General features: G+C 45.1%; 4 protein-coding genes across 4 annotated transcripts; 1 reads left to right on the plus strand and 3 right to left on the minus strand.

The window, feature by feature from the left end:
• Positions 1 to 1,937: 1,937 nt before the first annotated feature.
• On the minus strand, positions 1,938 to 12,818 carry LOC128298942 (diuretic hormone class 2). The gene is made up of 6 exons (XM_053034757.1): positions 12,681 to 12,818; positions 12,043 to 12,103; positions 2,624 to 2,720; positions 2,440 to 2,547; positions 2,320 to 2,363; positions 1,938 to 2,250 (listed from the first exon to the last, which is right to left on the minus strand). The coding sequence occupies exons 2-6, from the start codon at positions 12,047 to 12,049 to the stop codon at positions 2,156 to 2,158; spliced, it is 351 nt and encodes a 116-aa protein (XP_052890717.1). The 5' UTR covers positions 12,050 to 12,103; positions 12,681 to 12,818; the 3' UTR covers positions 1,938 to 2,155.
• Positions 3,540 to 9,177, minus strand: LOC128298941 (plasminogen activator inhibitor 1 RNA-binding protein-like). Its single transcript, XM_053034756.1, has one exon. The coding sequence runs from the start codon at positions 8,351 to 8,353 to the stop codon at positions 6,806 to 6,808; it is 1,548 nt and encodes a 515-aa protein (XP_052890716.1). The 5' UTR covers positions 8,354 to 9,177; the 3' UTR covers positions 3,540 to 6,805.
• Positions 12,819 to 16,879: 4,061 nt separating the features above from the next.
• LOC128309352 (phenoloxidase-activating factor 2-like) lies at positions 16,880 to 18,299 on the plus strand. Its single transcript, XM_053045721.1, has 2 exons — positions 16,880 to 16,963; positions 17,023 to 18,299. The coding sequence occupies exons 1-2, from the start codon at positions 16,880 to 16,882 to the stop codon at positions 18,070 to 18,072; spliced, it is 1,134 nt and encodes a 377-aa protein (XP_052901681.1). The 3' UTR covers positions 18,073 to 18,299.
• An 860-nt stretch (positions 18,300 to 19,159) lies between these two features.
• Positions 19,160 to 20,065, minus strand: LOC128309363 (uncharacterized). Its single transcript, XM_053045733.1, has one exon. The coding sequence runs from the start codon at positions 20,063 to 20,065 to the stop codon at positions 19,160 to 19,162; it is 906 nt and encodes a 301-aa protein (XP_052901693.1).
• Between the last annotated feature and the right edge of the window lie 96 nt (positions 20,066 to 20,161).

Raw genomic sequence — 20,161 nt, forward strand, 5'->3', positions numbered from 1 at the left:
CCAGCAAACAATCCCACTTCCAGGGAAGGAAATTCTCACCACCTACAAGGCGAAGGAACCGTCCACGGGAACGCACGAACGCGTCTCAACTGTCCGGACGTGCACGATCTACGCGAGACGTTTCAGCTATGATGCGTGAGTTGAGCGTAAAGCCCACACCAACCTCACCGCGAACTGGTGCGAGAGCTTCGCGCGTGTATGCGCTCTCGCCTGTTTAAAGATCGACTCACGATCACGGTGCTGGGTTCGGTGTGTGCGTGTTGGTTGTTGCGGCCCAGCACGCGTAGACACATTTATTTTGCAGCTGTGCAGGAAATCATCTGGAGAGCATAGAGATTTCCAAAGCGCATCGGTATACTTCACCGACGGTCTACACGATGCGCTGTAAGGCGCTTTTACGCGATCGTGCTTTTACTTTTGACAGCTGTTGCGCAATGGGAATTGGTGGGCATAACTAAATTTCGATGTACATAACATAATATTGATAATTGGTATCAAATATGTTTATGGGAAACCTTGTTTTCAAGTCAGTCTTTACATACAATTGAAGTTTAATTCACATTTACATAATAAACGGATATATAATTTCAAATAATTATTCTGACTTGAAGCAGTGTAATCAGAAAGCTCTGCGCTGCTGAGGCAAGTCGTGTAGATCGTCGGTCACTATCACTTGTCTAGATTTAGTTCATTTTTTGACAGAATCTCTTTTAATGAGCCTGTTTCCTTTTCTGCCCTGTGTTTGTATTTTTTAAACACCTTTATACTCTGTAACCAGTTATGTTTTATATGGTAAATTCTATCCACTTATGAAAACAATTGTTCTGCTCCCTCAGTCTCTCTCTAGAGGAGCTTCAAGCGGTTACGAAACATGTTAAAACCAACACCAGTGTGCAGAATTTCTTATCACGCGCTAAGACCGCCGTGGCGGAAAATGTATAGAATGTACGGAAGGTTTCCTGCTTCCTTCTTTTCGAACCACAACTTATCAGCTTTTTTACAGCCGGCCGACGTACATTGTATCAAGCTGGAGTATTGCGGTCCGTAGCATAAGTAAACATGGCCCTCTAACCGATAACCCCAAGCTCCAGACAGTCGTGTGTGAGTGTTCCATTTTTTCTTCCATGCGCCAAACAAATTCCTGCGAGTGGTGGCAGGTGGAATTTTTTAACTCAATTTGCCTATAATTTCTCTACATTTTTTTCTCCTATCTGAACCCTTTTTTTAACGAATCAGATATTATTATTAAACTTATATTCTGATTTTGTTTTTGGGCACTTAGATTTTGTTTGGGCACTGAACTTAGACTAATTGTAGTCAAATAATATTAAGATCGTTTATTCTGTTTCGAAAATTGTACACTATAACTAACAGGCAAACTCGTGAAATTTGGTTATAAAACTATCTTAACTTATTTCCACTTTGTCATTTGTTCATTTGTTCATACTTCGAACTAACCGATTAGAAACAAAGCCTGATTTCAATTGACCTAATAGTCCTGTTTCTCCCTTGCTGTGTGATTACTTCATCGTAGAAATACGTCATCTAAATCACGATGACCTCTGGTCACCAAATTCAGACGAAAAACTATCACCAAACATTGGTCTGTAAGTAATGGCACGCACCGTCGCCTAAGAAACAGTAGACATTTTAATTCACCATCGCTCTAAACAGCATGCTCAAGAACGTCTTATCATCGGCTTAAACCCTTGGCTGAGTGGGTTATCAGCCATTTCCAGCACGTTTCCGCTCATTAACGGAAAGCTTATAATGAAAAATATTCAACAACAGCGGCAACTTAGCATTTCTACTTACCCAACTGTACATTATTACAACTGTAATTTGGTAATTTGGCAACTTTCGAGCGTGTGTGATATTTTCTCAATGTGCAAGTACTTAAAACAAGCGAACAACCCCTCGGGTGGGATACATCATCATTGATACATTTCTATCAAAACTGGCATTAATTTATTTTAAACTCTACGTTCAACAATAGACAGAAGACAAAAAGCGGTCGTATTGCTCGAATTGATTGTGTTGTGAGGCTCATCATATTTCATCAGTTTCGTTTTTTTCCGTTCAACTCGCATCGTATTGCACTTATATTCATGATAACATGACAGAAATTGGTTGGCTCGTATCAGTGTTCAAACATTTACAGCATGATTCCTTCGAACCTTCGTTTCCTCCCGGGGCCGCCGGCAAAGTTGGCGACCGCCATGGCCATTCGGTGTTTCGCTTCCTGTGCGCCTGCGAGAACAGATGGAAAAAGTTTGCAACACGATCTGAAAACAATTTCTCCGGCCAGTAAAACTTTACCTGAATATCCACGCGATAGTCCAAAGTCTACCGTTCGTTTGGAGCTAAATCACGAAAGAAAGCGAAATGCAATCTTGTTAATGTAGAAGAATGTATTACCAAACGCCGTTTGTCACATACTTTTCTAGCTCATCTTTTGCTCGTAACATCGTATGGCCGTACCGTGCAATTAGATCGATCAGTACATCATCGGGCTGTTCTTTCATCTCCTGTTTGTAGCCTCGATAACTGTAAAGAAATAAATAAAATCGCTCGTGTTAATGCATATCTATTCACTGTAATTGGTTATTAGCTTTTCATCTACCTGAGGGCGGATGTGGTGTCGATTGTAGAGGTGAAAACCAGTAGCAGAATCGTCAACGCGATGGCCGAAGCCCACGACGTTTCGGTAAATTTGCGTACTAAAATGAGATTGGGATACATTTTTTGTAATAAAATGATGCCACACTATTTTGTATACACTGATACAAAAATGTCAAATTGTAGCTACAATCTACATGGAATAAACATAATAATGGGTCGTATTGTTTTACATTGTTGGGATATGTTTATTACTGTGTTTGGATTCCATTAAACATTAACTAGTAATTTTTTTATTTTTATTGCAGTAAACATGATAACTCATTTATTTGTACGTTTAGGATTCTATTACTGAACTTACAAAACGTACAAAACCGTAGAAATACATGCTCGTTTTTGATCCCTTTCAAACAGAATTCCGTGAAACCGTTGTTTGATACTATGCTATAAATTGACGTTGCCATAATACATAACACATTGGGCACAGTGGTTTGCATCAAATCATTTTGAGGATTTCTACGGTTTTTTTTCATTTTTGAAGACCAAAATCACGAGCTTACAAAACAATATATATTTTTTAATACGTTGTAAGTAATGGAAAAAATCAAATATTTCTAAATTAAGAAAAAAAATAAAATGGTGTGAATATTTAAAAACGATCCAAATTATACTAAATATTGTGAATGAGATAAAAATATTACTAGTTTAAACTACAATTATTAAAGTTCTTCAACTTCTGGCGATTTTCTATTTAAAAAAATTAAAATGTTTCATTTTGTTGAAAAAATAACAAAGCCGCTTTACATATGTAACCCCGATGACCGATGGATGACCCGTAGTGTTTACATGGTGCCGGAATGTTTTGCGCAAACCCAAACCACGTGAGTTTAAATCGTGCGGCAAACGTTGATTACCACCCCCCACCCCCAGAAAAGGAAATTAATCCATGGGGCATATTTGCCACACCGGTTCGGTTTGTGGAACTCTCGAATATTAAAAGTGACCATCACCTCGCTGATTTTCAGAGTCGAGATCTTGCTTTATTCTTGATGTTCATGCTGTTGTTGTTGTTTTTTTGTATTAATGTTGCATACATGTACTAATTGTCTCATTTGTTTCCTAACGATTAAAATAGTTTTGCAAACCTTTTTTGTTTTCCCGCCGGGACACAACATTGCCGGGAGACTTTATTAGTGGATTAATCTGTTACACACCCACACCGGCAGCAGCAAAATGTCAAGTGTGTATGTGTGTGTGTGTCTGTGTTTGTATGTTGCTGTTTACCGTGTGTGGTGTGTGCAATGCATGGAAAGAAACTAGTAGTAGCAATTATGTTTTACCATGCCTTAACAACTAATATTATCTGTTCTTGCATTTTCACACGCATTAACTTTTACACGATACGTGTGTTCCTTTCTATCTCTCTCTCGTTGACATAGTAGAATATTAAGATTTTGGGAACCACACAACAGTGAAGGTGCCTCATTTATTCACGTAGAATACGTACTATTGCCGTAAATTTCTTTTCTTTTATTGTTGCTTTACTGCAGTGCATTTCGTACTTGCACGATAGAATCGGTTTATCAGTGCTTGGTTTCGACATGTTTCATCGTGAGCAACGCGCATATAGTTGGGCGAGATCACAATACGATCGACCTCCTTTTGCGCCTCTATGTACTGCTAAAATGCTCCTCCTCTTTTGCTGTTGCTAATTTTCTGTGCTTGTAGACTCCACGCACAGCAGTGTCTGATCGGCAACTAATGTGATGTCCGTGCGTACATCCTTACATTCCCAATCCGATCATGCTGCGGGGCTTAGCAACTGCTCACACTTCCACGCATCTCATCTGCGTGGATCTTTTTCTTGTCGTTTTATGCAGCTATTTTTGTAACAGACTCGTGCACGATTCTCCCTCGACGAACGAAAAGTGAATACACCCACCAGAGCAAAATTCAGCGCTAGCGCCGCTTTTCGCAATCGGATTTTTCGTGTAGAAAAATGCACGTCGTCGTGCATGGAGAGGAAATCATTCTGGTGAACCTAAATCCTCCCACCCAAAAACCCCCAAAACCGGCTCTACACTTAAACAAAGTTGTTTTATTACTTATAAGGGGCATAATGCAGTACAAAAGATGTCGCTTTTCAATCTGGGTTCGTTTCGCTTTCGTTCCAATTCACTGCAAACTCCGGGGGCGTTCGGGTCGGCGTTAGCTAGAGACCCTCTGATGTTACAAGAAGAAAAAGTATATTGCTCACCTAACTTCTGCTGTAAGCTATTTCCTTTTGTGGAAGCAATCTGCGCAAAAATTAAAACAAAACACTACCCTTCCCTGCTGCCTTTCTCGAGAGCATCATCGATAATGATTAGTCTTAACTTAGGAAAACTGTCAAATATGAATGAAAGCGCGCCAGTGAGAATTCTTCTTTCTGGATCATTCAACATCATCTCAACGTGCTCTTTTTTCGTTGTGTTCGCGCACTCATTCAAGACACACCAAGCACACCCCCCCACCGGGCGCGGGGCGTTATGAATACGCGGTTAGTACTGCCCCCGTTCTCTTATCATTGACTTCTTGTTGAGTGGTATTTTTCTTGGCTTCTCTATCAGGAAGTGCAACCTTCGGCACACTTGTTTATATTTATACTGATGTATATTAGTGTTCTCTGTTTAGTTTCTGTGGTTTTGCAAATCATTTCAGCAGCAGCATATCAGAGGCCAGCGCAATTACAAACGTACAGAGTGTTCCTGTTTCATTCCTCTATGCCAGACCAGAGCGTGAGTTGTGGTTTCTTTTCCAGTAGAGTTAAACGAATTCGTGTTAACAGCGTCGGAACGAAAGTAAAAATGATGAAAACCTCGCACATACATTTTATACGAAATATTTCTCACGCTTTGCCAAACGGAGAAGCAGTAGGCGTAGAGTTTAACGGCGTTCAAACGAAAGCGAGGTTCATTTACACAGGAAGAATTGGAAGAGAGAACAAGAGAAAACTAGTAATATATTGCAAACAAGTAGTTTAAAATGAGCTACGAAAATCGTAATACCGATTGTAAACGGGGGATGAAAGGATTGGCCATGTTGGAACACGGCTTTTAAAAATTCATTCTTCATGAAACAACACTCTAAACGTAGACAGCAGAGACTATTAAATTGGGCGCCGCACAGGGATGCCTAAAAACATACACTAATCGCCCTTCATTAGCTGTTGTCCCTCTCCCGATCGTTCGGTTGGCCCTTCTTACCTATCGGACACATACACACACACACACACATACGCATTCAGACCCAGCTCAATTTTAACAGTGTGGAAAGATCCCTCCTTGGAAGCTTGCACCACCCAACATATTACTACCATAATCTGCACAGCACACATGTGCTTATGCATTGCATTTACCTTCCGGAGAACTTGAGCGTTTTTTTTTTCGTTTGATTGCCCACCCAACTTATTCAACAAAATCAAAACACAAATCAACAAAACAAATAAATCGACTACTAGCTGGTGGGGCCAGGATGTTGTGTTGTGTTCGAGGGTGAATTGATATTTGTTCCATTTTTCATTATTTGATGGGGCCTGCCATTAACATACTCTTGGTTGTATTCACATTACCCTACGCTTCATCCAGTTTAGAGAATAATCTCAATGCTTTTGCTCGGTTCTTGAATATATGAATACCACACACGCGATCCCTTATTCTGCTGTTTTTTGTTTACTGTTATTATTGCTGCTGCTGGTGTTCTTTTCTATGTAGAAGAATAAGAAGAAGGACGGGGCTGTTTGATGGGGTGGTTTGGGGGTTAGAGAAATCACACACACACGCACACGCGATAATTAAAGCACTTGGCAGCATATTGTCCACCCAAAAATCCTTTTCTCCTCTCCTGAACACTAAATTCAGATATTACTAAACTTAACCTCTTCAAAGAAACACGTGTAAGATAGGCAAAACGCTGGTTGGGGAGAAAAAACATTTCAAAAATAATTCTAACATTCATTCATCAACTTTCACTTTCTTCTTCGCCTTTCCCTTAACTCTCTCTCTCTCTCTTCCCCTCTCTATTCCCCTCTAGTTAGCTAGCATGAGTGTGAGTGTGTGTGTGTGAGTGTATGTGTACCGGCGCAAGCCAAACATCTGATCCGAAAGGGGGTCCTGATCACCACGACAAAGGGTGTGCAGCACCGCATTTAACCGAGCGACGGGAAGTCATGCTCATCGTCCACTTTCGGAGCGGCCGGTACATGCTGCTTGGCCGATCGCGGATTCGGTCTGCTGTACTTGTTGTTCATGCCTCCTTCATAGTTCCGATCCGGACCACCACCACCACCCATCGGCGGTCGGTTGTTGCGCCGGTTGTAGTCTCGCTGTGGCCGGTCACCACCATCCGCACCGTCACCACCACCACCGTAATGGTTGTATCTGCCACCACCGCCCTCGCCAGCATCCGCACCGCCCCGATAGTTGTCTCCGCCACCGTATTCACGTCTACCGCCCGGACCGCCTTCACGGCCCATTCCGCGACCACCCCCACCTCCTCGTCCACCGCGTCCACCTCTCGAACGGCCCAATCCACCCCGACGACTGTCGTTGAAGTGGTATTCAATTTCCAGAAACTGCTTGTTTTTGCCACCGCCGCCGCCACCACCACCCGACGTAATCGGCTTGCTGTGAGTGTCATTGCCATCATCCTCCTCGCCACCATCAGCTCCAGCGCCCTTCTCCACCTTCGCATTCGATTTCCGGTCCAGCGCAACCATCTTATCCCATTGGCTCGAGTCTTCACCCTCACCGGCCTTCCGTAGATTGTACTGTGGCTTCAGTCTAACGGCCGCCTTTTGTGCCTTCCATTCGTCCAGCGTCATTTCCTTCGCCTCGTCGTCCGATTTGGGTGCTCCGGTTCCGTCAGCGTTCGTCTCTTCCGCGCCATTGCTCACGTTCGTACGTTCCGCGTTCGCTTCCGCACTCGTGTCCGCATCCTGTGGCTGATAGTCCTGTTCCGGATTGTTCGAATACTCCTTCGCGTCCTGTTTCGAGCTGCCCCAGTTGTGCGACCCGGCACCGTCCCGCTTGTCGACCGCTTTGATTCCGGTTTTGTTCGAGCCCGATTGACGGTCCAGTTCACGCTTGCCGCGCCCATCGAACCGCTTCACTCCACCACCACCACCGTTCTGCGCGTACGGTTTCCGCTGTCCGTCACCATCGAAGTCGCGCGGCTTGCGCGGATACTTGTCCTCATTGCCACCACCGCCACCCACTGGTCCACCGTTCTTATTCGGACCGCGCGGGAACTTAGCCGCCGGATTAGTGCCTCGCTGGTTTTCCTGATTGCGGATGTTATCTTTCTGCGTTTCCTTGATACCTCGTCGTTCGCCACCGCCGCTGCGCTGATTATGTAAATGATTGCCGGTTCCGTTCGTCTGTGCGTGCTTCGCGTCCGCGGCCGATTTATCCGGGTGCCGATTTTCCGCTCCCCGGCCACCGGCCTTGTTCTCTTTTTCACCACTCTTCGCGTTCGATTTCGCCTGCTGCGATTGAGCTGCCGGTGCTGCTGCTGCTGCTGCTGCTGTAGTGGCACCACCACCACTCTGCTGCTGCTGCTGCGGCTGCTGTTGCTGCTTTTTCTGCTGTTTCTGTTTACTCTTCAGGATGGCCTCGATCGGATCGCCCGCATCGTCGTCGATGCAGAACAGATCGTAGCGATTCGCCACATTTATTCCGTAGGACGTGTTCTCCATCTCGCGTGCTACCACTCAGAAGACGAAAGCGAAAAAACGCCGTCTCGGAAGCGGAAAAAGAACTGCGACCGATCACACCAACACACTGACGCACGGTCGCGTGCTGCTACACAACCACGCACTCGTTCTCGCGCGCGCGCGCACTCACACACACTCACTAGCACACGCAGTGCTCTAGTAGGCGCAGAGAAGAAAACCGCGTGCCCGCCGTTTGATTGCTCGCACACGCGCTCACGCGCTCGCTTTTCAAATACTGTGTGTGGCCGTGCAATGTATTGGTGCGAAAGGAACCACACCACACACAAAAATGGGAAGAGGCCGGCAACAGGGGAGCGGGTGGGCAGGTGCGCTGATGGCCGCGTGAAGAACGGAGGATGGCTGCTTTACCCGATTCCGGTGCGGTCGGGGTCGGGTGTTCACACCAACTGTGCTCTTTTGGTTCTGTCTCTCTCTCTGGTTCACCTTCGATACACCATCGCCTCGTTCGCACACTCGGTGCTGTCCGATGGGATACTGGCTGACTGTCTTCTATTTTTCTCGTGCGAATGAATGGCAGAAATCGATCCACGAGCTCTGGACGGGGTTTGGCGTGATTCGAGGCTTAAATGTACGATAAAAACGTACTACACACTGCTGTTCGCTACGACTACTGCTGTACGCACAGTATGCTACGCCTTGCCTTTCCGTGCGTGCACTTCACGTTTGCGTGTGGTTATTTTTCGCGTTCTCCAGCTTTAAACACACTACTTTTCCCACACTTTTTCGCAATCGCACATTTTCCGTCCGCTAAGATGTGAGTTTTTTTCTTCTTCACTCCCTTCACTCAGTTGACATAATTGCTCTTCAAATGCCCTTTGTCCCATGCAATGCGAGACGATCCCTCGGACAGACGCACGGGTGTGGCCGTTCCTTCGGAAAAATACCATGTGCGCACCAGTCAAGGTAGCTGCATCGCTGTTGCGCATGGTACGAAATTCAAACGTAATGTCAAATTTATGGAGATTTTTCGCTACATAAAACGGATTTTGAACTGCAGCGGATTTCATGATGATTGTTCTCTTATTTTTAATGTTTTTAATAATTTACAGCTTTGTATTAATGCCAAATGGTGCCAAATATGGCAACGACTAGCGATCGATTTTTTCATGGCACGGTGTATACATAAGCACAAGATTTCTACATGACAGTTTTGATTTTCTCTATTCATCTCGATACGAAATGTTCTTTGTTTACACAGGGGTTTTCGGGGCAGATAATCGATCGAGAGTAAATTCAGTGTTCAGTGTGGTAATTTGAAATATAGCCGATGCTCATAGCATAGGTCGGTTAAGCTGTTTTAATTTTAATAGAAGCTGTATTAGCGATGTGCTAGACGGCCCACACCTAGCGGGTCGAAAGGGACCCGAAACGATTCGAATCAACCCGGAGTACAAGAAGGTTCAGTAGGTGCAGTGGGTACAACTATTCCTGTAAATTCAAGAAAATATAAGCGATTTTGAGTCGGAGTTTTGCCCAAATAAGTTCGGTAAATAAATAAGGTTCGACCCAAACTCACTGTACCTACGGGTAGGAGACGATTATGCTTTCATACAACCATCGGATTCGTTGAACCTACTGGACCTACGAACCGATTCCGTACCGATTGCATCCACAGATCGGCATCCACAGAGCGTACTCCTGATTCCTGGTGGAGCCGTTAATTGAAGCATGTGACTCATCACTTATTATACGCTGATTTTCAGGTTTCAATTGATGGTTTGACTTTTGTTAAATGACCCAACCTAGGTTTGGTTCGAAGTTAGTTCCCAAATAGCGAGATTCGACTGTAAATCGCAAATTTCGAAGATTAGGATAGTTGCAAACTTCGAGAAGATTAACGACTGAAGACGCGTCATAGATCACTAAAATGGAACAACATCTTTCGTTGGTGCTGAAAGGGTTTTTATACGGTAAATTCTATAAGAATATTACAGGTTTTCTTACAACCTGGTGATCCAGCTTCTTGAATTCTTCAAAGCTCTTCAAAGCAGCTGTCTTTACATTAGTTAACGGCGAAATTGTATCTTAACTTACTACCCCCAACCCAGAAACCGTATCTAGAAAAACAAAATTACGTTATACGAATGTTAGTCCTTTGATTACTAGAAGCCCCATTGGTTATGAAGCGACTGCCTAAAGCAAAGGCACAAAATATTTCACAACTCCCAAAATGTCAACCCATATCGTGCAACACACGAATGCAATGAGTTTCTACCGAGCAAGCCTAAAAATAGCGCCACCGTGTAAGGTAGCAGAGTGCAAGATCTAATGACTATTTTTATCTGCCAAATATGCTACCAGCATGTCACGCTTCTCTCGTTCTGCCACCAGATGCCGCCTTTTCTTCATGCAAGCGATGCGAACAGGTACAAGCGCGAACCCATCCCACCACGTGAGCGTGCGTCTCCATTCACTGCCTTGCCGGAACTCTACAACGCCACAACTGGAGTTTCGATTTTTGGAGATATGGAGATTGTAAAATCTATCCATGCACAAGTTACGACTTTAAAGCCAGATGTGTTTGTATCGTTTTACGCCATCGCCCGAAACGGTCAAACGCACACACAACAGAAAAGGATGTTATGTGAAGGTGAAATTTTACGGTTAAAGCTCGAACCTAACGTTCAACTCGTCCTTCCCTGATACTAGAGGTTGTAAAACCCACACACACATGCTTTGCCAAATAGCTTTAGCAGCTTCTCGTGTACCGAACATGCTGACAGGCCCCAAAGGCAAGAATGTTCCACGGGACAAAATGTTTGAAATATTTTGCCCCCATTTTTTAAAACCGTTCGTACACGGTGGCCTGGGAGCAAAATTCATCTCACCCCAAGATCAATCACATTTCAGCACAGCAGGAGAGTAGCATGAAACCACCCTTATCACAATCAACGTTTCCCGACCAAGTCAAGGAAACGGGAAAAACAGGAAAACTCCCCCCTCCCTACCCACACAATAGGACACAAAACCGGACATTCCACACTATTATTGATACGCTGCAGAAAAGGGAAATTGTTCAGAAAGAAAAGAAAAAAAGAAATGTGGCCCTTTTTTTGTCTTCCCCACGGAACCAGTTGCGAGCATTGTTTTGAAACCATTAGTCACAAAATGCAGGCGCAACAGGCAGCGGTACGGCGGTACATGCTTTTTATTATTCAGCTTTGAGCACAACGCACTGCGGGGGATGTTTTTCTTTCATTAAACTCGACAACCGTGAAATATTGTCTCCCGGTTAGTTAGCGTGTGAGAATAATGGTGTGAAAAACGCTACTAACGGGGTCATCCTACCCGGAAGGGGGAGGGAAAGGTGGATGGGGTCTTGTTAGGAGGATAAGGATTTTGTAGGGGGTTGCTTTAAAGGATGCAACTTCGTTATTCTCCTACGGGCACTGTTTCCAACAAACGGTTGGTTGTTGTAAAGGCAGTTCATTTATCACTCATTTATATAATGATACAATATTATATAAGCAATATAATATACAAATATTGAAGAAACTCATCAAGATAAAGTGATTTGAAATTATGAAAAACAAAAACATCGAACCAATTTCAACACGCTACGTTGGATGCATTTGAAAGTATTTAAACTGAAGATGAACAACAACAACTATCAATTGGTACAGATATTAGGATAACAATTGTATAATTACACTGCATTGTGCTTCTGGTGATGGTTTAGCGTTCGTTTACACCCTGTACAAATGGCGGCACCTGTAAAGTTAAATAGTGAAAATCAAAATTTACAACTCACTGACCGTTCCCACCGTGTTCCCTTCTTAAAGGCTTCTGTTAAATGTCTAATCAATTGAACGCGGAAAACCCCCAATGTCCCTAATTTCGGCACCTTTTCGTAGCAGGGCACTAGTTTCCTGTTCCCGTGCTGCACTAAAAACCACACGCATGAACGCACATTCACAAAAAAGCACTGCAGCAGTCACTACGCGCTGAGCTGATGAACGTACACAAGCGATGGTCAGAACGTTTTGTTGGCAACAAATGCCGTGTCCTGCGATGGGAAGTTAACCAATTACGATCGCTACTAGTTAAAAGCTTCCGGCTGTTCGGTATACGCAACACACCGCGGGCAGGAAACGCACCGCTTGGCGCTAGAATCTTTCCGAACCCTGCAACAGGTCGGTGCCCCTCACTGCCTCCGGTTAGTGTGGGGAGCGTTCTTTGCTGAATTCCTATTTGCCTACCCGCTGCCTTACACACTCACTCGGGTTGCACTGGGAAAAATCGGGTCGGAAGGAAAGAAACCAAAAGCCACCCTCTCGCACACTCGCACCTCGCAAAAGCCTAGAACGCAAGCAACCCGCGGGAGAATCCTGACCAAGAATCACTTGGTTCCGTTTCGTTTGCAGATGATCCTGCCTGCAGGAAGTACGGGTTGCACCAGCTTGTTCACCACGTGTTTGCAGCACTCTTTGACACACCAGCAAATCGTGGTAGGTGTACATGCGGTCCCCTATATTTATAGTAGATCCGGATAGCCAAAGTGTCGGTACCCGAAACCCCCATCTTTTAGGGTACGCGCGGTAGGGTGCGCGGGGGGTAAGGGCATGGAAGTGGTGGGTGCGGCGAATTGGACACGAAGTGCGCATAAAATCTACACAACTCTACAGGTAGTCCTTTTCCGGGCGATCTCTACCCCTCGCGCGTGTGTGTGTGTGTGTTTGTGTGCGAGGGGTGGCAAAAGCCTGGCTGGAGCAAGTACGGAAATGGAACGGTAAATACGCGATAGAAGGTAAGGCGAGAGGGGGGGTGAGGAGGGGCAATCTACACAACAGAGAGATAAGGTTTTTATCACGACCAAATTAAGAGTTTGCGCAGACAGCCTCTTGGCGTTTTGCGTCCGATCGTATAAGCAGCCGCTATGCCAAGCACCCTGGCTCCAGTGAAATAGAGCGAGAAGGAAACCAAACGGAAAAACGAGAGATGAAACGAATGAGCAGTATGAAACGGGAGCGAGAGAGAAAGAAAGCGAGCATCGTTTGGGGAGATCAAAAAGCGCACCAGTGGGCAGACGAGAGCAGGCAATCGGGAGGCATCGAAGGATGCTGTGTGCGTGTGAAAGGGATGCAATCCATACAATCGAACCGGAAAATGGTCCAGAATGTCAGGCATAATGGGGTGAGGGTGGGAGGCCGGAAGGTTTGATGCATTATTTATCCTTCGCGAAAAATAAAATCCATTGCTAACGTTGAATTCAAAGTTTTCCCGAGCCTCGCGTGTGCGTACACGTTGCCCGCCGTCTCTTTCACGCACGCACGTTGGTGTGTTATGATTGCACTCCCGGTGGAAAATCTCCCCTTTTCTGTTGCTGTCCTTCTTTGCAGCGAAAAAAAAAGGCAACATTCGCAATATTCATCAGTAGCGCACTGCTTGTTTCGGGTGGCCACTTTAAGGGTGGTGGATGGAGTGTAGCACCATAAACAAACAACACAATATCACTCCCTTAAAGGGAGCAAAACCGTTATCCTTGCAAAAGTGGAAAAGGCAATGCAACTCCCTATGTGTCATTTGACCGGCAGGACTCCCACCATTCCCACCGATCGAGTACATTTGTTTCATTCATTTTTGTTCCATTTTCGTGTCACATTCCCCCTGCTGCTTGTCCCGCTGCTGCTGTTTGCCACTGTTTCAACATCGTTAGTAAATCCGAAGGTTGCCACCAGCTCACTGCTTGGCATTCCGCCTATTCCAATCCCCACACTGGGGGTGGAAAGTGAAAATTTAATTTTCCCTTCATTCACCGTACAGCAACCAACCTTACCGGGAGAATTGAAGCGTTTTGGGGGAATCGCCCCAAAAGTGAGAAGAGGCCGAACGCCCCCCCCCCCCATTTGGGATTACCGGAAGGTAAAAGGAGGAACGCGTTTGATGCTAACAAAGGAAAAAAAAACATTCCGAATTCCTTGCGGTCGTTCCACACGGCTAACACGTGGAGACCACGGTAGAGATTTTGACGCACTTAACGCGGGCGACGGTACAGCGCAAAACCGAACATTCGAATGCAAATCGAGCAACGCCGTGTGCGGTTTGTGGCAGCAAGGCAGAAAAACACGGTGCAGAAATTCGTTTTCCTTGGCTCTGTTCCGACCTCCTCTCGCACGACTGCCTGCCTACTACTCCCCGTGTGGACAGTATTGTGGAGAACAAGGGCGAAAGTAAACGTTGGTGGCGTTTGTTCCCAGAGGGCTGATGCAGAACCTCAGTGAGCGTTGCAGAAGTTGAGTGACTTACAAAACTAATTCAAATGCGGAAGTTATTCAATCGCAGAATTGAAAACTTCCAAAACTTGATATTTGGTATATCTACTTATATTATAGTTGAGTGTTGTCACCAAGAGTGTAACGCACTGAAACAATGGCGATGAGTCAGCGTAATCGGTTTCAGAATCCAGCGCTGATTGCAATCTAATTGAGGTCTCAGGAATTCACCCCAGATTGCTCAAGGAAGGGCGGATAGATGGGATTTGCGGGACGGGGCACCGTAAGCAGTGGTTAACTGGTGATGCCCTGTTTAGCATAAGGGTGGCTCTGCTCTAACAGGGCGTCGTAATTGAATTGCTTGATGACCTGCGGTGTCAGTAACTGACGAGCCATTGCCCGTGCCTTGCATGCCAAATGGAATTTGTTAGTTACTGCTACTACTACTACTACTACTTCGCATGACATTTCTTCTTTCGTCGTGTTTCGTCAGAAGACGATAAGGCTCGGGATCGATATTTCTGCCACTGACAGGTGTTCCCTACTATAAAATGCCTTTTCGATTAACCAACTTTTTGCCATTTAGATAGCGTGTTTTTTTTTTGCTGAAGACTTTCTTGTTTCATCTCGTGAAGAGTCGGATAAAGGAGAACAAATTGAAGAGTTAAGTAAGTGTGATGTTGCTGGAGAATGGGTTTTGCATAATTTTACACACACTGCTACAGTTTCTTGGAATCGCATTTTCGCTCCATTCAATGGTGGAAGCTCCCTAGAGGTCTCGCGCTTCGTTCAGAGCGACTAGAGGACATTGATTTTCAGTGCGGTTTCCGTTTGAAATCCATCTTTTATCTTTCATTCCGACATCTCGAGGTCTCTCCTTTCATCACCCCCACTACGCTCGTGAAAACCCTTTCTGGCCATTCTTTGTGAAACGCTCTCCATTGGTTCTTTTCGATCTAGATCGGTCTAGATCAGTGGCCGGCAAACTTTCATTGTGGCTGTTGGTCGAAAATGTTCCGTCCCATACTAACCTTGCTGAAATTGTAGCTACCTTTGAAACATTTTTATGATAACAGTCGCATTAACAGGCTGATGGGACACTTGTATATATATTACGAACTAAGACGACTGTCCAAGATCTCGAAACACCGGTAGACTGCAGTGTGCTATTAGACATCCATTATTTGGAATTAGAATATTGTGACACATGTATTCACATGGCAATAAAACGGACATTGGGGCAGCTTGCTGGTAGCGGCGCAGGTCTTTATAAAATTCCATCCGGTACAATCCTCCGTACTCTGTACTGAATATAGGGAAATATAGTCAAAGCAATCCAGAAATAGCAGGTCTAGACTTCTTGAGGTTGTTATGCTGATAAAGAAGAATCAAATGGAGATTTTAACTCTCATTTCTCATATATGAATGTTGATGAAAGTGTTTTAAAGCGTTGTGCTTAATGAATCTTTCGAGAAGAATCATTCATATGAATCTTAAAAGAGGAGTAAATCAGGAATTTGAACTCTTACCGTAAAGACCGTCGGATATAGCTCCTTGTAAGTCATAAGTCTTTATTGATTTGAGAGTCGTTGAAATAGAAATTCACCATTCATACAGTTCAAAAATTCATTGAAATTAATGTAGAGACCTAACACTAGCGCCCATACAGCTTGATTTTACAACAATTCTTTAAATACGCAAATAATTTATTTGATAAACAATTTCGAATATAATATACACTTAAAATGTAACTATAAGTAACTAATTTCACGCTGTGGCTTATTGTCTGTGTGTTTCTATGATGTTTGGCTCTTTGGTCCGAGAAGTTTGTCGACCACTGGTCCAGAGACCAGCTATTGCCATCATTATTGTATTACACATATTCATTTATCACCGGCTAGGTCCCTGATATTCGGCCCCATTCCACCCATAGCCCAATTTCTCTTAGCCAGTATGCACAAAATTGTCGCTAACGAGGGCGAATGTTTCACTGATACGTTCACAACGAGGACATTGTACGGACATTTTGAGAAAATTAAACTCCGTTTCGAACATTGCAATTGCAGAACGAGTGAGTGGTGCGGGTTGCTAAACTAAATTTGTGGTTTGATCATTCTTGTCTGGAACGTGCAGGACGTTTGTACGCGTCTTTGATCGTCTGTTCTAGTGGCATCTACCTCCAGCTGCGTGTAGCGAAAAAAAACTCTTCACAAAAGTGTTCTTCATGTGTTGATTACTGATATCGTACTATCCAACTGGTAGACATCATATGCCAATGGGTATTAGTGTTCCTGTGCTCGCAATAGTTGCAACCGTTGGGTTTGCAAGCGCCAAACTACCGCTTGCCGATCAATCCGACGTAAGTGATGCATTTACACAACAAACGCTATATTTCGCTACAATACATTTAATTTACAGACCTGTATCGGCGAATGTGTGCCGTATTATCGTTGCAGTGACAACAAGACCAATACCGACGGTACGGACGTAATTGATATTCGTGTTGGAGATGATTCTGAGTGCTCACACTACTTGTACGTCTGTTGCGATAAAGATTTAGTGGGTGATGAAGCGGTACTCGCCACAGCCAAAGTTACGGACAGTGCTGAATCGGAACCATACCGTCGGAGTTGTGGATTGCGCAACATCAACGGGCTAGACTTCAGCATGATTGGTAATATGAATGGCGAGTCGGAGTACGGTGAGTTCCCGTGGATGCTGGCGCTACTTCGCAACAAATCTTCCGCCGATAGCATCCAAACCGTATACCAGTGCGGTGGTTCTCTCATCGCCCCGAACGTCGCCTTGACCGCGGCCCACTGTGTCTTCAATGTCGCACAGGACGAGCTTTTGGTTCGTGCCGGCGAATGGGATTCACAGACTCGCAATGAATTGTACCCACATCAAGACAGACGCGTGGCTGACGTCATCATACACGAAGCCTTCAACAAGGGTTCGTTGGCGAACGATATGGCTTTGCTGGTTCTGGAGGAACCGTTCCAACTAGCCGAGAACGTACAACCGATCTGTCTTCCGCCGCAGGGAACCACGTTCGATCAAAGCACATGTTTCGCATCCGGCTGGGGCAAGAATGTGTTCGGCAAGAAGGGCAAGTATCAGGTGATTCTGAAGAAGGTGGAGCTTCCGGTAGTACCGCACGCCGACTGCCAGCGGTCACTGCGTACCACGCGACTGGGCAGCAGGTTCGTGCTTCACCAGAGCTTCCTGTGTGCCGGAGGCATTGCCGGCCAGGATACGTGCCGCGGTGACGGTGGTTCTCCGCTCGTCTGTCCGATTCCAGGCGCTCCGGAGCGGTACTATCAGGCCGGTATTGTTGCGTGGGGTATCGGATGCGGTGAACACGGTACACCCGGGGTGTACGGTAATGTGGCCTTCTTTCGCGACTGGATCGATAAGCAGCTGTTGGATTACAGCATTCTTTCAAGGGACTATGTATACATACCATAGGCTATGTATACATACCACATCGCAAGATGCAGGGCATCTAAAATAACTGAAATAAATTTAAAATGGTAAAGTTCTTTAACAAACTACGACGAATTAGACTCGGGAGGCTCAGGATATGTTTTACGCGATGGTCATTATTCGGACATGGAGTCCTCTAATCCGCACAAGATCGAGCGCCTTCGTCTGCCTGATAACCCGGTCCTTCTAGTGGTCGGATAAACGCCATCATTCCATCACAGTGAGGGAGCCTGTCACGCCACCTCTGTCCATGTGGACTATCTAAAAGGACTTTATGGGCTTGTTGTCTGGTGTCATTCTCAGGCACTCAATCCACTTCCTAGCATTAACTATCCACCTTGTAAGCAGTTGATATATTAAAAAAACCATCATGGAAGAAAAAGTGAACAGCTGGTAATTCCTGATCGCCTAGTATGTTTGCTGGTTTGACTGAAATTACCTGATGAATAAAAATACAAAAAAAAGATTAATTACATATCATACGACTTAATTAATGCTACATAAGTTAGCACAACGTTAAAGTAAGATACGGTAAAATAAAATAAGTGCTTTTTAGCATTGGTTATTTGGGGCATGACCGGTGGCATGATGGTAGCAGCGCCAGGTCGCTTCACACGAACAGACCGGACCAAAATCCCATGTGTACTAGTGATGTGCGGGTCGACCCGAACCTACCGGGTCGGAGCGCTCCATAAGCGACCCGAACCCGTTCGGGTCGACCCGTAGGTACAAGTAGGTGCAACGATTCCGGTAGGTGCAAGCAAGCATAAGCGATTCCGACCCGAACTCGCTGCACCCACGGGTCGGAATCGATTCGGATGGGTTCGCACCCGACTCCGGGTCGGGTCGCAAAATGAATCGTATGACCCACCACTAATGTGGACCAATCCCCTGTAGCAAGGGTTGACTCTCCTGCTTACGTGGTATAAAATAAGTCTATTAAGGCAGAAATAACAGGCATGATCTAGTAGGTCGTTACGCCAAGAAGAGAGAGAGCATTGATGATCCAGCATAAAAAACTACTTAAATAGAGAATAGAAAAATGTGCATAGAAATCTAGAACGAAAACTTACGTAAAATCCTGTACAGCTTGGATGGCACGCAACACACTCAGGAAGCTGTTCTGGTTTCGCCGTTTCATCTGGTACTCCCTCATGTATTTGATCAGCGAACCCCGATTAGTGCCTTTCGAGCTTAAAAAGAGCTTCACCCAGCGCCATAGGTTCTCTATGTTTTGCGTATGCACCGCACGGTCGGTTGGGTTCACGAAATTTTCGGAGTGATTGACATTTTCATGTATGTATCCATGGTGCTCGATTTCGTTGTAGGTCCACCAACCATCAGTCACTATCGTTGAGCCTGGTGCCACGCGTTGTTTTATGATGCTATGCATTATTTCAGGATTACGTTCCTGGACTAGCTCCAAAAAAATTTCACGCGTTTCCCGACAGATGCCACCGACCAACCAGACGTGATTGTGCTTCGCGTGACGTCCACGATTGTACTTTCGCTTGGTGACGACCGATTCGTCAACCTCGACGGTCAATCCATCGCCTCCGATTTGGCCCTGGTTGATTTCGATATATTCTGCGGTCACTTCCCGAAGAAAAGCATACCATTTTAGGACGGTACTCTTGTTGGCTCCACACTCTGCTGATGCGCTAGATCGCTTAACATCCTGTGACCATTCGTACGTTAGCTCCATCAGCTGTGATAGCGACAAACGGGAGTTTTTGAATATGCTGCCCGTACGGACAGTACACTCCCACCCGGTGCAGCTCGACGTGGGTTTGCAAATCCATTTGCATGAGTTAGCTTTCCGCGTTGCTTTAAGTTTCATGCGTCGGTTGCACTTCCTGCACAGTTGCGTGGGCGGCAATATTTCCGCTTTCTGCAACAGCCCAACCAAAGACAGCTCGTTCTCGGTGATTTTTTTCAGCTCGGTTAAGCTTTTTACACCAGCTAAAACTTCCATCGTTACACGTTTGTTCGGCAATGTGTAGCGTTTCACCTAATGTAAGCGATTATACCACTATTGTGATTGCACAAATTTTAGAGTTATCGCTCAAGG

The sequence above is a fragment of the Anopheles moucheti genome, chromosome 2, assembly GCF_943734755.1.
Source record: "Anopheles moucheti chromosome 2, idAnoMoucSN_F20_07, whole genome shotgun sequence".
Taxonomy (NCBI): Eukaryota; Metazoa; Arthropoda; class Insecta; order Diptera; family Culicidae; genus Anopheles; species Anopheles moucheti.